At 36.4% G+C, this 18,906-nt stretch overlaps 2 protein-coding genes and 1 pseudogene across 3 annotated transcripts in view; 2 read left to right on the top strand and 1 right to left on the bottom strand.

Moving 5' to 3' along the window:
- Nucleotides 1–1,229: 1,229 nt before the first annotated feature.
- LOC107557691 (iduronate 2-sulfatase-like) lies at nt 1,230–7,575 on the bottom strand (annotated as a pseudogene).
- Nucleotides 7,576–10,980: 3,405 nt separating this feature from the next.
- LOC107557690 (lysozyme g-like) lies at nt 10,981–12,286 on the top strand. Its single transcript, XM_016241193.1, has 3 exons — nt 10,981–11,167; nt 11,650–11,791; nt 11,970–12,286. Exons 1-3 carry the CDS (start codon nt 11,015–11,017, stop codon nt 12,098–12,100), a joined length of 426 nt encoding a protein of 141 aa, XP_016096679.1. The 5' UTR covers nt 10,981–11,014; the 3' UTR covers nt 12,101–12,286.
- A 5,346-nt stretch (nt 12,287–17,632) lies between these two features.
- The window catches only part of LOC107557689 (uncharacterized protein KIAA1211-like), a 48,247-nt gene continuing 46,973 nt past the window's right edge, over nt 17,633–18,906 (top strand). For both annotated transcript variants that reach the window (XM_016241190.1, XM_016241188.1), the window contains exon 1: nt 17,633–17,756. The gene's annotated coding sequence lies outside the window, so the exon portion shown is untranslated. The remainder of the gene's footprint in view (nt 17,757–18,906) is intronic.

Below are 18,906 nucleotides of genomic sequence, written 5' to 3'. Positions count from 1 at the left end.
TGAGTCTGGGGAGCAAACGCTGGCTGACGTCACAGCATGCGAGCAACAGAAGACTCTGCAGCAGTCGTTTCTCCTTTTTTAATGTTGGCTAAAACATTCATCAGTGTTAAACTATTCTCTGAGGTGTATCCGAGCAACATCATTTGCAAGTTTTCACATTTAAGCATCTAATTACCTTGGCAACAGTGCAGTGGGAGCGCATGACTTAAAATTCTATATTTAAGTTGATTTTCATCACGCTGCCTGGAAAAACAAGAGCTTAGCACTGGCAGATTCTCCGCCGGCCTCCAAGACTAAATACAATTATGACTTAGTGACCTGATAAATTGCCAAAGCAGAGTGTTGTCTGAGCAGAGCTTTCTATTTCTCTGAGACTTGAATTAAACTCATTTCTCACTTAAGTTGACGTTACGTCATTTCTATGCATCACATTCTGAAGGGAATGAGGAAATTAAGTCAATGGACTCAAATTTATCAGGATACTACCTCAAATATACTTAATAAAAGTGCTACGGTATGTGAAAAAATCCTTTTTTATTCTTTTAAGAAAAGTGCTGTGCAAGTTTATTCCATTAGAACACTGTGAGGTACATGATTCATTATTAAATAAATCAACCAAAACTAATCAGTCAAAAAATCTTTTGTAGCAATAATCGGAATATGAGGTTTGAAGACTTTTTTAAAGGAATCTTTATGATTAAAATAGGACAAATAACTGTGCAAAACAGGTATGCCTACAGTAACGCTGACAATTGTCTTTATGGATTATGTAAAATTACTCAAAATACATTTGTATTTAAATGAACCTCACAAAAAAGCACATTTATATATATATATATATATATATATATATATATTAAAAATGAAGATCTTTAATTATTTTGCCTTGTGGAATTAGCACATTTTAGCCCAAACTCTTAATTTTACTTCAGAATTTTTTTAATTATTATTATTCTCATGGAATTTATTACTGTAATGCAGTAAAAACACTAATGTTTTATTCAAATCCAAATAAATTTGTTATACTGCCTAATAATTCTGATTTCAAAAAGTTTAAAACCTTAAAGTATCTTTACTGCATTTTAGTAATAAGAATTTTCTTATCTGTGTATTCTAGTGCAAAATATATTTTTTATTTAAATCAGAATAAATTCAAGGTGTTTACTATTTTTACATTACAGTAATGAGAATACAAGATTATTAGCATTTTGATTATGAGAATTGTGAGGTACTGTTAGAACACAAAAAAATCATATTCTTCAAGCAAGATTAAACTTCTTAATTCTGCCTTTTGATTTTTGATATGATTTGATTTAAGTATGACCGGACATGTTTTTTTGTTTTTGTTTTGTAACATTCATTCATGTTCCCTTTACTGTCGTATCATGACAAACTAGAATCACAGAATCCCTTTTGATTTCAAACTGCTGCTGAGATGCATTATATGATGCTTTAAACTCTCTGTCCACGATGGCAGCATCCCGAGCTTACGCAATACTGTGGCCTGGTCGAAAACATCAAACACGTTACTGTCCTCTCCAGGGTCTTCCGCCAGGAGGTACATTTCTCCCGCGTGGATGTCCGTCATGTTAGGTTGACAGTGGACGGGGTCAAAGCCTACCCATAAGGTGTAGCGGTAGTCAGTGGAGCGAATGGAGTAGCCCATGATACGGATGTCGGCGAGGTCGGGCAGGTCCGAGTTCTCCTGGATGGAGTCAGAGGGCCGAGGGTACTGGCTGAACGAGTAGGCTTCTCTGTTGGGGTCTCTCTCTGGGTAGCGGATGAGATATGCCAAGCTTGAGCCCTCGGTGCAAAGCTCGATCTTAAAGGATGAGGACGGGCAGCGGTGCAGAGGATGCAGCCCAGCCAGGTGCGACAGCGTGGGGAAGACATCCACCAGCTCCACTACACTCTCAACTCCATGACCTGAAAGATATAAAGAAGGACAAAAGGAAAACTGAGAAACAGATGCATTCGAGAACCAACAATGCATCTAAAGCTGCAATGTTTAGCATCATATACATTTAATGTGGATGGTTTCTGTAGCATCATTTTTCCAAACATTTTACACTTTTATGTTGTTTAACTGCATTGCACTTAGTGTAAACAGAGCTTTAGCTTGGCTGGCTATTTATATATATATATAGAGAGAGAGAGAGAGAGAGAGAGAGAGAGAGATGACCACATACATAGCAGCCAACATTTTTTTTAAAGTTTTTTTCCCATTAATTTTCACCATAGATATTTAAAAACAATAGTCAATAAAGACTTTAAAGCCAGAAACTAAATGGACCAGTTTCAAAATGATTCATAAACTTTGATTTGAAGTGAAAAAGTGTTTAAAATTGGAAAAGACCAAGAGAGTATACAAGACTGTGTACTGAATTTCTTTTATGGGGGAATGAACTACCTGTCCCATAAATCAATGCATTTGTGCATCAGTTAAATCTGAAACTACAATACAATATAAAACCATGCACATGAAATCAATGACTTAATTGTTTGTTTAATTTATGTATTATATGCTTACAATCATTGATATTTGTAGAGATTAGGAGATCAGATTAAATAAGTTTTGTTGTTTTTTTGAAGAGGTCTCTTATGCTAATTTCTTTGATCAAAAATGCAATAAAAACAAATAATTAAATATTATTACAATTTCAAATAGCCATTTTCTATTTGAATATAGTTTAAAATATAATTTATTCTGAATAAATTAAGCTGAATTTTCAGAAGTAATTTCTCCAGTCTTCAGTGTCACATGATCCTTCAGAAATAATTATAATATGCTGATTTGCTGCTCAAGAAACATTTATAATTATCTAGGCTGAAAATGGTTGCACTGCTTAATATTTTTGTGAAAATATGTGTATATATCTATGGTAAGATATATACCATACCTCTTCCGATTGGTGAATTACTATAAATTGTCCAATTAAAACACAATTATAAAAATGAAGCTGAGATCACGGTGATCCGATGATATTGTATACTTTCACAGAAGCCACATTAAATAGCCAAGGAGCTTATAGCAGGTCTGTTTTGAAGCTTTATACATCACTAGTGCTAAAACTCATCTGTATGGAGTTTTTTTTTTTTTTTTATGTAACTAAAGTGTTGCTTTAACATACACCATAAAATACAAACAAATGAGCATGAAATCCTCACACTGAATTTAGCCACTATTCTCTTAGTTCTGAAATGTACATGAAATTTACTGATATGGTTACCGAATATAGCGCAGTTCATTAGAGCAACAACAAGCAACAATACAGAACCCACTGTGAGAGCAATAACTCTCAGGACTTATTAGCTTCTCGATGCGGTGGCATTATCATTACAGTCATTACTCCAGCTGCTTATGCTGGGTGTTTTCTAAAGATTGCCACAAATGTGCACTTGAGAGCTGAAAGAAAGGAAAACCATCAGCAGATGCATGTGCTCACAGTACACTCTCAGTCAAACATTCGCATTGCACAAAAAAACACTGAAGCAAAATAGGAATCAAAGCTCTAAATGGGCCGATACTTTAGCCATAACATCTTTTTCCAGAAAGTTGATATCACACGCTTGAGTGACGTCGGTCGGAGTCTCAGGTTCTCGTGAAGGATGCTGCGGTCTTTGCGTGTTGACGGCTGCTTTGAGTAACATTACCTTTGCCAAACTGCTCCCACGTGCCCTGAAACACATCGATGAAGGGGAACGTCTTCTCCCCAGGCCGAGGGAAACGTGAGGTCACACCTGGCTTGTACACGATCAATGGCACTCGGGTGGCCACATCAAAGTTGCTGTATTTGGCCCACTCGCCATGTTCTCCTAATTACCAACCTGAGAGAGAGAGAGAGAGAGAGAGAGAGCGAGAGAGAGCGAGAGAGAGAGAGAGAGCGAGAGCAAGAGCGAGAGAGAGTTAACCGTGAGAAAACTACTCCAAATCTCAAAGAATAATCATTTCAGACAGTCTTTGCTCGCAGTTTCTCTGATTTAAAGTATAACATAAATGCGACCTAATGAATGAACTTTGAACTGAGGTAGCAAATAGAATGCAGAATTGTGATTTAAACTTAAAAAAGTATAATTAAAAAGAAGTAAATAATATTAAAGAAAATGTTTTATAAACATGCTATCATACAACATATGGGGTATTTCCAGAAATATTAAATAATGAATAATTGAAATGTTTAAAATAGTACCAATAATATTAAATATGCATTTAGTTGTAATAATTAATTTAATTACAATATTGCATTATTCTTTCATTATTTAATTTATACTGTAATTATTCTAATGTAATTTTGTAATATAATTTATATTAATATATTTGCGAATGAGCAAATAATGAGCAGCTGCTCATTAAATATAATAATGTGATTCAATAAATGAATAAATGTTATACATATATAGTATGAAATAAGATTTCATACTATATATAGACAGACAGATAGATGATAGATAGATAGATAGATAGATAGATAGATAGATAGATAGATAGATAGATAGACAGACAGACAGATTTGGGACCAAATCAATATAAATTCTTCATGCATTAAAAGTGAGCATATTAATATGTTATGTATAAGCACTATTACAAGAAAAACACATACACACACACACACTTGACATATATATGACAATCTTAACCAACAATTCAAAATGCAATTTATGCTAAATGAAAAAAAAAAGTGACAGCATAATTTCTGAGAAGAACTTCTGAGAAGCCCACAGAACACTGAAATTCTGAGCTTCAATATAAACCAAATGCTTCAATACTGCCACCTAATGGATGTAATATTTAACAATGAGCTGAATTGCCAGAACTCTCTTGAACAAACCGTGATCTGAGCTGAACACCACTATAGTGTCCTCGGCGAGGCCAAACTCGTCAAGGGCTGTGCAGAATCTTTCCAACTTGAGCATCCACGTATGATACAGAGGCAAAGTAGTGCTGTCGGGGGGGGAGTTCATATTGATTCTACAAGAAATGGGATTTAAGGTCTTTTCAGGTAGGTCCAAACTTAACTTCTAAAACCAAATTATAACTTCATACAATTGAAAAGGGAATAACCTCTAATTACCCAAAGCAAACTCAATGTAAATTGTAGTACAAAATCTCTAAGCGTGAACATCGTATTTTTGCATGATACCTGAAAGTCTTTAGGAATGGGGCCATAAGGAAAGCTCAGATTTAACGCCTGAACATCTTCCCTCTTGCGGATGTCAGTCCAGGGGTTGTAGGCCACATTAGGAAGCTTCTTGGGAACATCTGGGTCTGGAGCCAGCGTCATACTCTCGATAGGATAAGGCTTTAGGTACTCCTATAAAAACACAGGATTTCCCAGATTCAGTGATTTAACAGGTGCTCATACAGTATGTCACGCTTCATTGAAAAGCACTTACCCGTGGGATTCTGAAAGGAATATGTGGCTTATAGAAGCCAACAGCCAGGAAGAAAGGATTGTGAGAGTCCTTCATAGACTTCAGGAGTCGTATGGCCTCTGCTGTGTTCTCTATGTCAGGAAGGGTTCCCAAAGGCATCTCAGACACTTGTACTTTATGCATGTTATTTACTAAAAGTAACTTCCTTTATAAACATATTAAATGTTAGGTGGGTCATTTTTCTATATTAAATATTTTACACTGAAAATTATCCACACTTAAACTAAGTATAATGTATTTTGCACAGCAGATTTTGGAAACACAAGAAGCTCTCAAATAATTATAAGACAATTTAACCAGCGGGTGTCCGAATTGTATTAAGTGTGAGAGATCAAACAGTAATAATAAAGGTTTACAGTAGTGGTTCTCAGCCACGAGTCTGGTTGCATGTGGGCCGCACGATGACTTAATAATTAATTATTAATATCAATAACATTAAATTAAATTGCTATTACTTTATTATTAATAAAATATTACAACAATCTAGCTTAATAAAAAAACAAACATGCAATCAAAATGCAAACTGAAATTTTTCCCCTTGATAAATATTGTTTTTAAGAGCATACAGTTCTTGAAATGAATTGTGGTTAATTAATTTACCTGTATGATTATATAAAAACCTATAAAATTAAATAAATAAAAATATTTCATTATAAAATATATAAATAAAAAATATATTTGTATATAAATATGTATTATTTAATATTTCATTTTAGGTTCAGATGATAATAGACCATACTCAAAAATCATGAATCATGTCCAAAATGTGTAAAAAGGTAGTATTTATAAAGTGTTAGCTTTTAGTTTTGGATCTGTATTTAGTTGTTTTAATGCTACAATTGATTGCTTCTGTTGTCCTCACTTGTAAAAGCGTCTGATAAATGACTAAAAAAATATATATATATATATATATATTATAGTTATGTTTCTGGTAATAATATATTATATAAATGGTCTTCGAATATTTTGTTGGACATTGTTTTACTGGTTTAGAATTGTCTATGATGATCTGAACCTAAGATTAAGTCAAAATTACAACCTCCAAATAAATCCCAGATATAAAACCAAAGCCATACATCTGATTGCTAGGACAGGTGTGGCTTTACCAAGGGACATTTAAACACAGCATGGGACTGAAAGCACAGACACTGAGGAGGAAGTGTGTACTGTACACATATCCACACTAATTCACACACTGACCTTCCTCTTTTCATATTTAAAAGAGGGTGGATGATACGGCGGTACAGACCAGCTGTACGGGTAATCATCCGAGTGGTTGGAGGCAATGCCTTGAGGACGAGCACGTGAAAGAGAAACAGTATTAGTTTAAACATCAAACAAGACAGTTAACACATGAAAGGATTATAAGGTAATCAAAAATAAATGCCCAGGTCATATTTCACATCAAAATGAAAAGGGGGAAAAAAGAAGGCATAGCAAAGTCAAGTTTTTAGGATTTTTTGCATTGTGACATGATCATGCATGCATACATCAGATGGACTAGTTACCAGGATGGAAGACTTTGCCAACTGATAAAGTGGTGTATCCATTAGACTTGAAGTACTGAGGAAGTGTAGTGTAGTTCCCTGCATGGACTCTCCAGTAGGAGTTGAAATCATACAGCTTTGTGGTGTCTGGTCTTCAACTTGTTAGGAAAGACACCCTACTAGGTCCACAAACAGCTTGCTTTAAAAGAACACAACAGTAGTGTGCACCTGTGACTTAAATGTACACTACCAACAAAGCTTTGCATAGTATGTATAATGCATATTTATGTTTTTTGATGAGCAATAATACAACATACCTGTGCATTGGCGTTATGAAACACTGTGCTCACTGATGCAAGTTGATCGATGTTTGGTGACTTGACCACTGGATCAGAGTAGCAGCCTAAAGTTGGTCTCAAATCATCAGAAATTAAGTACAAAATGTTGAACTGTTTGCAATCTACTGCAAAAACACCTGCTTCCAAAACGTGTAAAATCAAAAGAAACAACCTCATCTGAGTATTTACAAACATTATGTTCATATGTTCATGCGGAAATAGCGCGATATAGTTTAGATTGAATACTATCAAATCAGTGACTTCATTTTATAACATGTCAAGCTACTTGCAGTGTTGTGCTTCCTGGTTTTCATAGACTGGCTGTGATGACTGGAATTGATCTTAAAGACACAGTACACGTTTTCTCTTGTCTACTGTACCAGGGGTGGACTTACCCATTAGGCAAAGGTAGGTGACCGCCTTGGGCCCCCAAAAGCCAAGGGCCCCCTAAAATGCTTTTCATATATGATGTGCATTAAGCGCTGACACGCGAACGGTTGCTGTTTACTGAGTTTATTACCACGACAACCGTCGGAGTTGAACTTGCTTCTTGTGTATTCTGCTTGAAGGAGATGAAAATATCATGCATCTGTAGCTGTCATATCCGATATTGAGAAACAGTGTGTATTATATGTTTATAGTTGTTTTAAATGCCGCTTACTCATTTATAAGAAGGAACCAAGTAGAGGACACATATGCAGTTACTTTTTTTGGTTGATTTAATAGGTGTGTAAATGTATAATTGCCTTTTCATTCTTTTTTCAGTTTTATTTTAATTTGCAGTTAAAATAACTAAAAATAAATGTATTTTTTGGGCCCCCAAAAGCCAAGGGCCCCCTAAAATGCTTTTCATATATGATGTGCATTAAGCGCTGACACGCGAACGGTTGCTGTTTACGGTGTTTATTACCACGACAACCGTCCGAGTTGAACGTGCTTCTTGTGTATTCTGCTTGAAGGAGATGAAAATATCATGCATCTGTAGCTGTTATATCCGATATTGAGAAACAGTGTGTATTATATGTTTATAGTTGTTTTAAAACCTGTACTGTACATATGTAGTGCTGGTGAAACAACTCTTTTGAGTTGGCTCTATAGTGAATAACAAATATACAGTGATACCCCAACAAACGATTCTTATGACTTGTTATGTTTTTATTAGTGAATCAGAATCATGAGTCGAATCTTTTCAGTGAACCGATTACCGAACGAATGACTTTTCATCATAAACACTTATAAGTCAGCTGCAGCCGTTATTGAATTAATGTGACTCGTTACTGCGGTGCTGTAACTCAATGACTTAACCGTAGTTAATATGACATTTAAAGAAATTCTAAATGTAGTAAAAGTGCAGTAGCCTATGCATTTAACTATTTACAGACTTTTTAAAGGCCTTCAGACGATATACTTACCATGTATTTTCTAGCATGCATTAATGGAGACATCATGAAAATAGACTTCACCGGTGCATCAGAGGCAACAGCAAAACAAGACAAATAAACCGTAAAGGGTATGACTGCTTAACTGGTGTGTTCAGTAACTTATGTTACATGCATTGCAATTTATATCAACGATTTCCATTCAAAGGTGTCGAGGCTTCCAAAAAACTTGAAATACAAGAGTAAGATCATCAAAGTTGGCAGAGCAAAGCAGATGGACCCGGCTGTGATTGCTGCCATCATATCTAGAGAGTCCAGAGCTGGAGCTGCTCTCAAGGATGGGTTAGGCGACCATGGCAATGGCTTTGGCCTCATGCAGGTTGGTCAGAGGAACTGTTTTACTCTATTTGAAAAGATAATGCCACAATGATCATAATATGAGGCACATAAGACACATATAAGATGATCTTTAGGCTGATTAGTCTACATCTGGACTTTAAATAGACACACTAATCATACACTCTAAAAACTGTTGGGTTAAATTTTTACATTACATTTTTAACCCAAAAGTTGTGTTAGTCCATATTTGACCCAAAGTTGGGTTGAAATAACCCAGCATTTTTTAGAATGTAGATAATCCATGCAAAACATTTTTGTCACTGTGAAATCATTGTTATATATTGTTTTGCATAAGGTAACATTATATTTAGCATTGGTTAGCATAATACTCAGCCAAGCACAATGACAACTTGCTATTACTTGCCGGCATTATAATGTGTAATTGTATGCCTAATTGCTTGTAACTCACAAACAACACAGACTCTAATTAAGTCATCAAGTTCAGTCTAATCATATATTGTTTATGCAATTATATTGTTATAATGTAAATTTGTCTGTTTTTGTTTATTTATTGTTTTGGGCCCTTTCATTGAAAGTGCTTTTACGAGAATGACTGCCAAATTTGATCAAATAATTAAACAATCCTAGAACCATTTGATCAGAGAAGTTGAAATTTGGCTCGCATTTGCACTGCTAAGATTTCCCACAAAGTTTCATTTTATTTCTCTTCACTTCCTTCTTTTGCCTGCACCTGCAAAGTTAGAGCTTTCCCTACAGTAGAATCTAGCAGTTTCATCAGATGTGATGTTTTACGTTTTTGAGGTGCACTCTAAAAAATGCTGGGTAAAATAGGGACAAACCCAGCAATCGGGTTGTTTTGACCCAGCGGTTGGGTTACTACCCAGAATGTTGGGTTAAACATTTAACCCAACCGCTGGGTCAAAACAACCCAATTGTTGGGTTTGTCCCTATTTTACCCAGCACTGGGTTGTATTTAACCCAGCATTTTTTAGAGTGTGTATAAAGCACCTGATAAATCTGATAAACTTGCTCACTTATCATTAATGGCCAGGGTGTGCTCTAATAAGACATAAACAAGGAAACTCCACCTTTCATTTCTCCACACCTAAGAGGAAGAACATCTGAGACAAGCAGAGAATCCACTCCTTCTGTGATCATATATAATCAGGCCGTGCTGAGATCTGATTTAGTGAAAAGTCTCAGCAAACTCAGTGATTTGCTCTTTCACAGCAAGTCAACATCATGCGTAAGTTATATAATATCAGGTGTTGACTGTTATTATACGATATTGTCTCGAAATTTGTGATAGTGTAACACTGCTTAAATATGACCAGGGGCGGTTTCTTCATTGTGTTGGCAGTTCAGTGTGGTCCTGTTTGCAGTTTGCAGTTTGCAGTTTGACTTGTAGTTATTTATATATGTATAGAAAATGCTCTAAACAAATGTAACTTTTTTTTTTTCCTCACCGTTTTTTGTTGTTGCACCATATACATAAATTGTGAATTATGAAAACTAAAAAATGTTTTAATTTATGTTGAAAAAAGCTTGCAGAAAATATCGTTTTGTGGGAATTATCCTCAATCTTTAACTTGATAAACAGTTTATTTAAAATATTTCAAGTCTTAATACTTTTCCTTTTGTTATAATGGGATAAATCATACCGGGATGTATGCTAAAATTGTTGGATGTGGCGCCCTACCTAGAAAGATTTCCTCCAACCGCCACGGAGTTATGAATAATTATTTATTGACTTGAAAGGGCTTGGTAGTGTTGTTTCTAGCAAGCATTTATGGAGACATCTTGAAAATAGACACCACCGGTGCATCAGAGGTGACAGCAAAGCAGGTCAAATTAACCGTAAAGGGTAAGAATGCATGACTGCATACAAATCACATATGACTCAGTTTAATTACAATATATGTAATGTGCACCATGGTACAGTATATATTAACAATGATTTAAATTTGTCATAGGGGTTGAAGCATCTTAAAAACTGGCTGAGAATGATCTGGCCCGGATGGAGAAATACAAGAACATGATCACCAAAGTTGGCAGAGCAAAGCAGATGGACCCGGCTGTGATTGCTGCCATCATATCTAGAGATTCCAGAGCTGGAGCCGTTCTGAAGAATGGGAGGGATCCCACAGGCAATGGCTTTGGCCTCATGCAGGTTCATTACACCAATAGATCTACTCTATTTAAAATTTAATTCACAGGTAGATTTAGGATTAGACTTATATGAGTGTGTAGATAAAATACGGTTCAAGGATTTTAAGTGGTTTTAAGTAAGACATGTTCATGGATCAACATTACTGTCCAAAAATATATGCCTAACCCAATCCCTACCCCTACCCCTAAACCTAACCCTACCCATAATTTATTCTTAAAATCAGAGAGAAATAATAGGTGAATAACAAGGGTGTAGAAGCATGTAACCCTGATTTTAAGCCTAAAACGGACATTTCTTGAAAACGTATCCCTTAATTATGATTGGTTGATTGGAATGTTGTTCCAGGATCAATAAGGATGTTGATCCAGGAACATGTTGTACTTGGTGAAATCACGGTCACCGTGCTTAAGTAGTCACAATAATCGTCCATGCAAAGTGTTACTAAATATTTCTGTTGTTTCAAAGCTTCATTTTTTTTCCAGGTTGACAAAAGCCAAAATCACACTCCAGTTGGTGCATGGGACAGTGAGCGACATGTCACACAAGCTACAGAGATACTCATTGGCTTAATTAAAGAAATTAAAGTAAAGTTCCCCAAGTGGACACAAGAGCAATGCTTTAAAGGTAGTACACTTCCACTCTCGGAAACCACAAATGTACCTTGTTTCAGAAACTACACACATTGGATTCATCAGAGAACAGAGAAGCGCAAGAATGCTGATTTGATAGATGAATATTAATCAATTAATCAATCTATAAATTGTCCAAGAAAAACTGATTGAATGTTTTATGTCTGTTTTAGGGGGAATAGCAGCCTACAACAACGGTGTGAGTAGAGTCAGTGCGTATGAGAATATCGATGCCAAAACCACAGGACAAGACTACTCCAATGATGTTGTCGCCAGAGCCCAATGGTTCAAAAGCAAGGGTTAATGAAGAACATATATGAACCTGTAAAACCCTTACATTAGTGGAATGAGTACAACAACTCATTTCATTCATTTTTTTATATTAGGCCTACTGTAGTGGTATGGTTAGTTAAATATAGATATTAGATTGCTAATATAATCTTTCCAAGCCATTTAAGAGTTCGAGTTTTCAAAATATTACCATTTTAATGATACTACAGAGCTGCAGTGTATTTCCTGTAATTATAGTAATGACGATCGTATTACATACAATTCATTAATTTACTCAAATCATGTGTCTGTTATTTATCACAATCAGGGCTGCTGCTGGTCAAATGGGTGCCCTAAGCAGAACTGTATTATTGTGCCCCCCTTCCTCAAATATTATGGAAGTAAAAAAAAAAAAAACTACTATAGGGGTCAAAATAAAACTTTAATAAAATATAAAAGTGAATAAATAAATAAATTGTATTATTTACTAATTACAAATCTAGACAGTTACCCATGGCTATGATTTTATTAATACAGTTGTCTGATTTTATAGTCTCGCGCATTCAGAAATCATGCAAAAGAAAATGAAGCAGTTTTACTACGATAAAACCATGGTTAATTTTTGTAAGGGTTGTGATGTCCACATGTTTTTTTGTTGAAGAAATTATAGAGGCTGTGTCTGTCAGCTATCTATAACAAAAAAGTGGCCAAAAATGAAAGATTAAGTGGATATTTGAATTAAATGTTTGGTCAATAGCCTACAAGGATTTGATTGTCCTGTAAGTGTAGCAGCAGCAACTACATGGCCTTTGGCTCCCTTTGCAGGCATTTGTAATAACATGTAATGTACATAAATTGTTTCTTTTGTATTACATTATGTATTTTAACAGTGTTGTTGAATGAAACCATATAATTATTAATTAACCAATCATTCTTGCCGCATTGTTTTTATATAATGCATTTTAAGTCATTTGAAAGGCTATTGTTGGCTTAGGTCTGTTTTTATAACCACAAAAAAATTATATTATAATACTTCTTTGTAAATTATTAATTGAAGTATCAAAACCATGGTTAATTTGCGGTTACCGTGGTTACAAGAACCATGATGTTTTTTTTATTATTATTTGTGTTAAATCCATGTAATTATTAATTAACCAATCATTCTTGCCGCATTGTTTTTATATAATGCATTTTAAGTCATTTGAAAGGCTATTGTTGGCTTAGGTCTGTTTTTATAACCACAAAAAAAATTATATTATAATACTTCTTTGTAAATTATTAATTGAAGTATCAAAACCATGGTTAATTTGCGGTTACCGTGGTTACAAGAACCATGATGTTTGTTTGTTTTTTTATTTGTGTTAAATCCATAGCTAATTTTCGTAATGGAACATGGAAACTCAGAAACTTAGATTCGTTGTTGGTGGTGAAATTATTACCGACATTAAAACACATTATTAATGCCAACAGCCAAAAAAGTTTCACAGGATTATGAATGTACCTGAAAACATGGCTCCAGTTATAGGAGTGGATAATTTTATCAGTTGTTTATTATTCATGCAACAATGCATATTACTTAGTGATGGGCAACGATAAAAAAAAATTTTTTTTAATTGTGATTAATCGCATGATTTTCTGTGATTAATCGAATTGTTATGCACAAAATTCAATAATGAATTCAAAAGTTGAAGTTGTATTGTGCACTTTTTTTTAAAGTACTGCTATATGAACAAAAGTGCAATGACATTTGGTTTGGAAACGCTTAAAGCAAATAAGGTGCTTTTTTACAGCAGTATTTCTTTTACATTGTAGCAGTTAAAATATTTCTTGCAAATCTCAATTTATAACATTAATGTAATCAAATTAAACATAAAACCAAAGCTATTTGCCACTGCCAGGGTGTTTTTATAGAAAATATTTTATAGTTTGTTATAGAAAACACTGGAAGCGAATGTTGTGCTTACTGTCAGAGGGTCTGCATGCAGACACTGCAGACGGAATAATATAAGTTTATAATATTATAATGGGATCTATGTGGTTTTGACACGACAATATGATTCATGTGGTTTAGACAAGACGATGTATTGTTTCTATAGCAACTACTGTTTACATGAGTGTTTCTATAAGTTTTCTGTAGCACGGCAGCAGAACTTTCTGTGAACTCAGTGCTCCCTTTCGAGTTGGTATGTCGATATATTAGGTCCCAGCCTTGTTCCTGATTGCTATGGTGAAATGGACGAAGATCCACTATGCAAGAGAGTTCACCTTGCTGTGTTGCACCCATCTGTTCCCTTGCATGGTGCAGGTAACAGACTCTGGAAATGTTTGAGTTCTTTGTTGCCAATAAAAAAGTTCACTATAAAAAAACTAAAACAAACATGTCTCAACATCAGGGCTTTTTCCCTCCTCACTCTTACTCTCATTTGCACATTATGCAGGGTGCAACCCCTGTGCATTATCTCATTCTCAATTCTGGTGGTCCAGCTTGTGCAGTTGTCAACGTAGGATGGTGAGTATGATCACAAGCGCTTATACACTTCAGTTTGCATGCAGACCACCCCACTTGCCAGATCGGGGCACACCCGATTTGTGAGCAGAGATCCACTCTCTCCTGGCAAAAGAGGTGATAGAGAGAGTGCCACAAGAGCACAGGGAAAGCAGTCTGTGCAGTTGCGATTTCCTAATCCCAAAAAAGGGACGATAGTCTCCATCTCGTTTTGGATTTGAGACCTCCAAATTGTGCACTGGCAAAGTGTACATTCAGAATGATCAACATGAAGCAGATCCAGATATTCAGCCCGGGGACTGGTTTGTTTCAGTGGATTTAAAAAATGCTTATTTTCCTTTCCAGATAGCCCTGTCTTATCATCTTATCAGTTTAAAGTCCTCCCTTTCGGGCTGGCTTTGTGTCCGAGAACTTTTCCAAAATGCAAAGCTGAATGCGCATTCTGAACTATCTGGATTATTGGCTTATGGCTCAATTTCAGGATGTGCTAGAAAGCCACAAACTTCAGCTTCTAGACCATTGCAGAAGAGCATGCTTCATCCCACACAAAGCATTATGTTCTTGGATATGACCCTATTCTTGCGAGCAATGCAAGTTTGTCTTTCTCAGGAGCATGTACAGTCTTTACTGAGCACTCTCGCTTCATTCAAACTGAGGAGATCGGTTCCTCTGAAGTGTTTTCAGAGGTTGCTGGGACTGATGGTTGCAGCCACAGTTGTGTGCCGGTTTTGAGCTTCTGTTTATGAGCTGAAAGACTGTGTGCCACAGCACGTGGTCGTGTCTTAGTGACTTGTGGCTATATTAGTACACTGGCTCCCTGGTTCAACAGAACAATGTACGAACAAGGGATTTCGATGGACAGAGTGGTCAGTTGTGACAACAGATGCATTGTTAATGGGCTGATGAGCCCTTTGCAATGACATACCATCTCCGCAGCCTTGTGCCACTTGGACGAGTGTGCAGTCAGTGTGGCACATAAACTGCCTAGAGCTGAAGGCTGTGTCTTCCTTTCATTGGTAAAAAATCGTCATGTTCTTGTTCAGATGGACAACACGACAGTGGTGTCTTACATCAACCACTAAGGGGGTATTTGTTTACGCTCGCTACAGTGGCTGGCAGAAGTTTTCCTCTTGTGGATGGACAGGAACCATCCATCCATACAGTTGGATGTATGGTCCATTTCCCCGGCCATCTAAACTGCAGCGCGGACATGCTGTCATGCTGACATGCTGGTGTGGTTCACGGGGAATGGAGGTTAAATGATCTAGTTCATCTGGAGCCTGTTTAGGGAAGCGGAGGTCGACTTGTTTGCCTTGGAGAACATGCATTGCCCCCTGTTCTTCTGACAAGTGCCCCCCTGGAAGGGGATGTGCTATCTAGCTGCTGGCCAAAAAAGCACAAATATGCTTTTCCCCCCAGTCAAGATCATGCCATTGGTGCTGCACAAGTTCAAGGAGGAACAGGAGACTGTAGAAATCATGGCTGGTTGGGCCAATTCAGCGCAACCAGCCATGATTTCTGGAGCAGATAGAACTCCTAACAACTCCCTCCGTGGCATGTTTCCTTACAACGGGACCTGTTGTCTCAAGCAATGGGCACTACATGGCACCGTAAGCTGGAGTTATGGAATCTGCATGTTTGGCAAGTCAGTGCTGTGGGCAGATACAATTGCGGAAGCAAGCAATTTTCCACACATGGCTATGCCCTTTGCAAGTAGGTCCAGTAGGGACGTCTAGGTCCTTCATCTAGGTCTGTTTCAGGGGGAATATATGAGCACATGGACGTGGGCACCACAGGTGACTATGCTAAAAATGTTGTTGCCAGAGCCAACAAAAAGGTTCAAAAGCAAGGGTTACTTGAAGAACATATTTTTTGTTCATTCTAATCATTGTTCACTGTTCTATATTTGATTTTCTATTTATTGGGATGAAATAAAACCCATTTATTCACTCAAATGTGTCTTTCATGTGTCTTTTTCAACACATAAATCTTCTTCCCATATTCATATTAAAATTATCTAGTTAGGGGTGCACGCAGCATAGCTGTTTTAACCTTCTATGCTTTCATTTACTTCTCAGTTGCCCTATTATTTTTCTGTCCTAAACATACCTGGGCAACAGTAACTGTAAAACACAAACAAATCAGATTTGGATGGTCCCATATCGCACCTATTTCTCAGTCAAGCGCAATGAAAACTGCCTGATATTAGCTGGCAGTATAATAAGTAATTTTACGCTTAATTGCTGATAACTCACAAACCATGCAGACTACAATTAAATAATCCAATCCCATCATATATTATTATTTTACATTTTATAACTGCTGTTTATTTTTATGTTTATTTATTATTTTGATTGAAAATACTGTATAATTGCAATTATGTTCTGCATCACCATCATGGGTAAGTTATATAATGTCAGGGGATTTTATGATTTTGTCATTTTGCAATACTGTAGCGCTGCATACATTTTCTGTATAACTATTTAAGATCTTCAGGTGATATTTTTCGTGTTGTTTCTAGCATGCATTTATGGAGACATCATGAAAATAGACACCACCGGTGCATCAGAGAGGACAGCAAAACAAGACACATTAACTGTAAAGGTTGAGAATGCATGCACACAAATCACATCAATTCCGCAAATGAAAGATAACGGAAGTGAGAGAAAAGTGTTTATTACGTTTGAAATATGGATATTTTTCTTACAAAAACACATGGATTCACTACAGAAGGCCTTTATTCACCCCCCCGGAGCCGTGTGAAGTACGTTTTATTATGAATGCGCGCACTTTATTTGACGACTTGAGGACTGTTCAACTGCAACACCCGCTGACTGCAATGATAGAGCTTGGAATAGCCAGGACAATTTTTAATATAACTCCAACTGGATTCGTCTGAAAGAAGAAAGTCATATATATCTAGGATGCTTCGAGGGTGAGTAAAACACAAGCCAATTTTCATTTTTGGGTGAACTAACCCTTTAACCTCATACTGCATTCTTCTTTGCTCCTGAAAGTAGCTTGCAAGCACATCTTGAAGCGGTTTGTTGTTCTGGACGACTGAGGGCGATGTCGAGCCGCATCCTGCACTCACACACACATGAGACTGAAGAATGGCAGTGAAAATCTCAGATGTTTCGCTCGCTTAAGGATGACCAGATATCTCTAGGATTTTCTTCACTTTGTAAGTACATGTCTGCGGTAAACATTAATGAACCAGTCTGGTTCTAGTGCGGCTTTTTGTCGGGTTTTAGCTGACTGCGCTTGACAAAGCGGTTGTTTGGGAAGTTTGGGAAGCAAACATCTCCATCACAGTCCAGGGGACAATGTTACGCGGTAAACTAGCGATTTGTTCTTCGGTAGTTTACCATTAGTATAGCTTTTTCAGGAATCTTTTGTAATGACTGCTGTAAAGGAGGATAACTTCAGAACATTTTAATTGTAGGGTGACCATACGTGCCATTTTCCCAGGAGGTGTCGTGGCCAGGATTTCTATATTGCCTAAAATAGTTTGTGTGTGCAGACCGATCGGTGTATGACATCAAAATACCATACAGACAGTTCCTTATGCTTTCAAAATGCTCTCGAGGTATTTAGATGTCATACACCGATCGGTCTGCACACACAAATAAAGCCAAAACCTAGATATTTTAGGCAATATAGAAATCCTGGCCAGGACGCGTCCTGGGAAAATGGCACGTATGGTCACCCTATTAATAGTGCTCTAATAATGTAAATATTCAGTGCAGGGGCGTAGTCATCATTTCAGAAGTGAGGGGGACAGAAATGTTTATATATAAGAAATAACATTACAATATAACATTTCTGTAATCTATATAACCTACCAGTCAACAGTTTTTGAACAGTAAGATTTTTAATGTTTTATAAAGAAGTCTCTTCTGCTCACCAAGCCTGCATTTATTTGATTCAAAGTACAGCAAAAGCAGTAATGTCGTGAAATATTTTTACTATTTAAAATAACTGCTTTCTATTTGAATATATTTTAAAGTGATTGCTGTGATCAAAGCTGAATTTTCAGCATCATTACTCCAGTCTTCAGTGTCACATGCTTCAGAAATCATTCTAATATGCTGATTTGCTGCTCAAGAAACCTTTTTGAATTATTACTATTATTATCAATATTTAAAACAGTTGAGTAAATGTTTTCAGGATTCTTTGATGAATAGAAGGATCCAAAGATCAGTATTTATGTGAAATAAAAAGCTTTTGTTACATTATACACTATAGCAGGGGTGGCGAACTCCGGTCCTGAAGAGCCGCAGCCCTGCAGAGTTCAGCTCCAACCCTAATTAAAACTCACCTGCCTGTAGCTT

This window comes from Sinocyclocheilus grahami, unplaced genomic scaffold (assembly GCF_001515645.1).
Source record: "Sinocyclocheilus grahami isolate Dianchi unplaced genomic scaffold, SAMN03320097.WGS_v1.1 scaffold614.1, whole genome shotgun sequence".
NCBI lineage: Eukaryota > Metazoa > Chordata > Actinopteri > Cypriniformes > Cyprinidae > Sinocyclocheilus > Sinocyclocheilus grahami.
The sequence above is the reverse complement of the archived record's forward strand: the minus strand, read 5'-3'. Positions and strand labels throughout refer to the sequence as shown.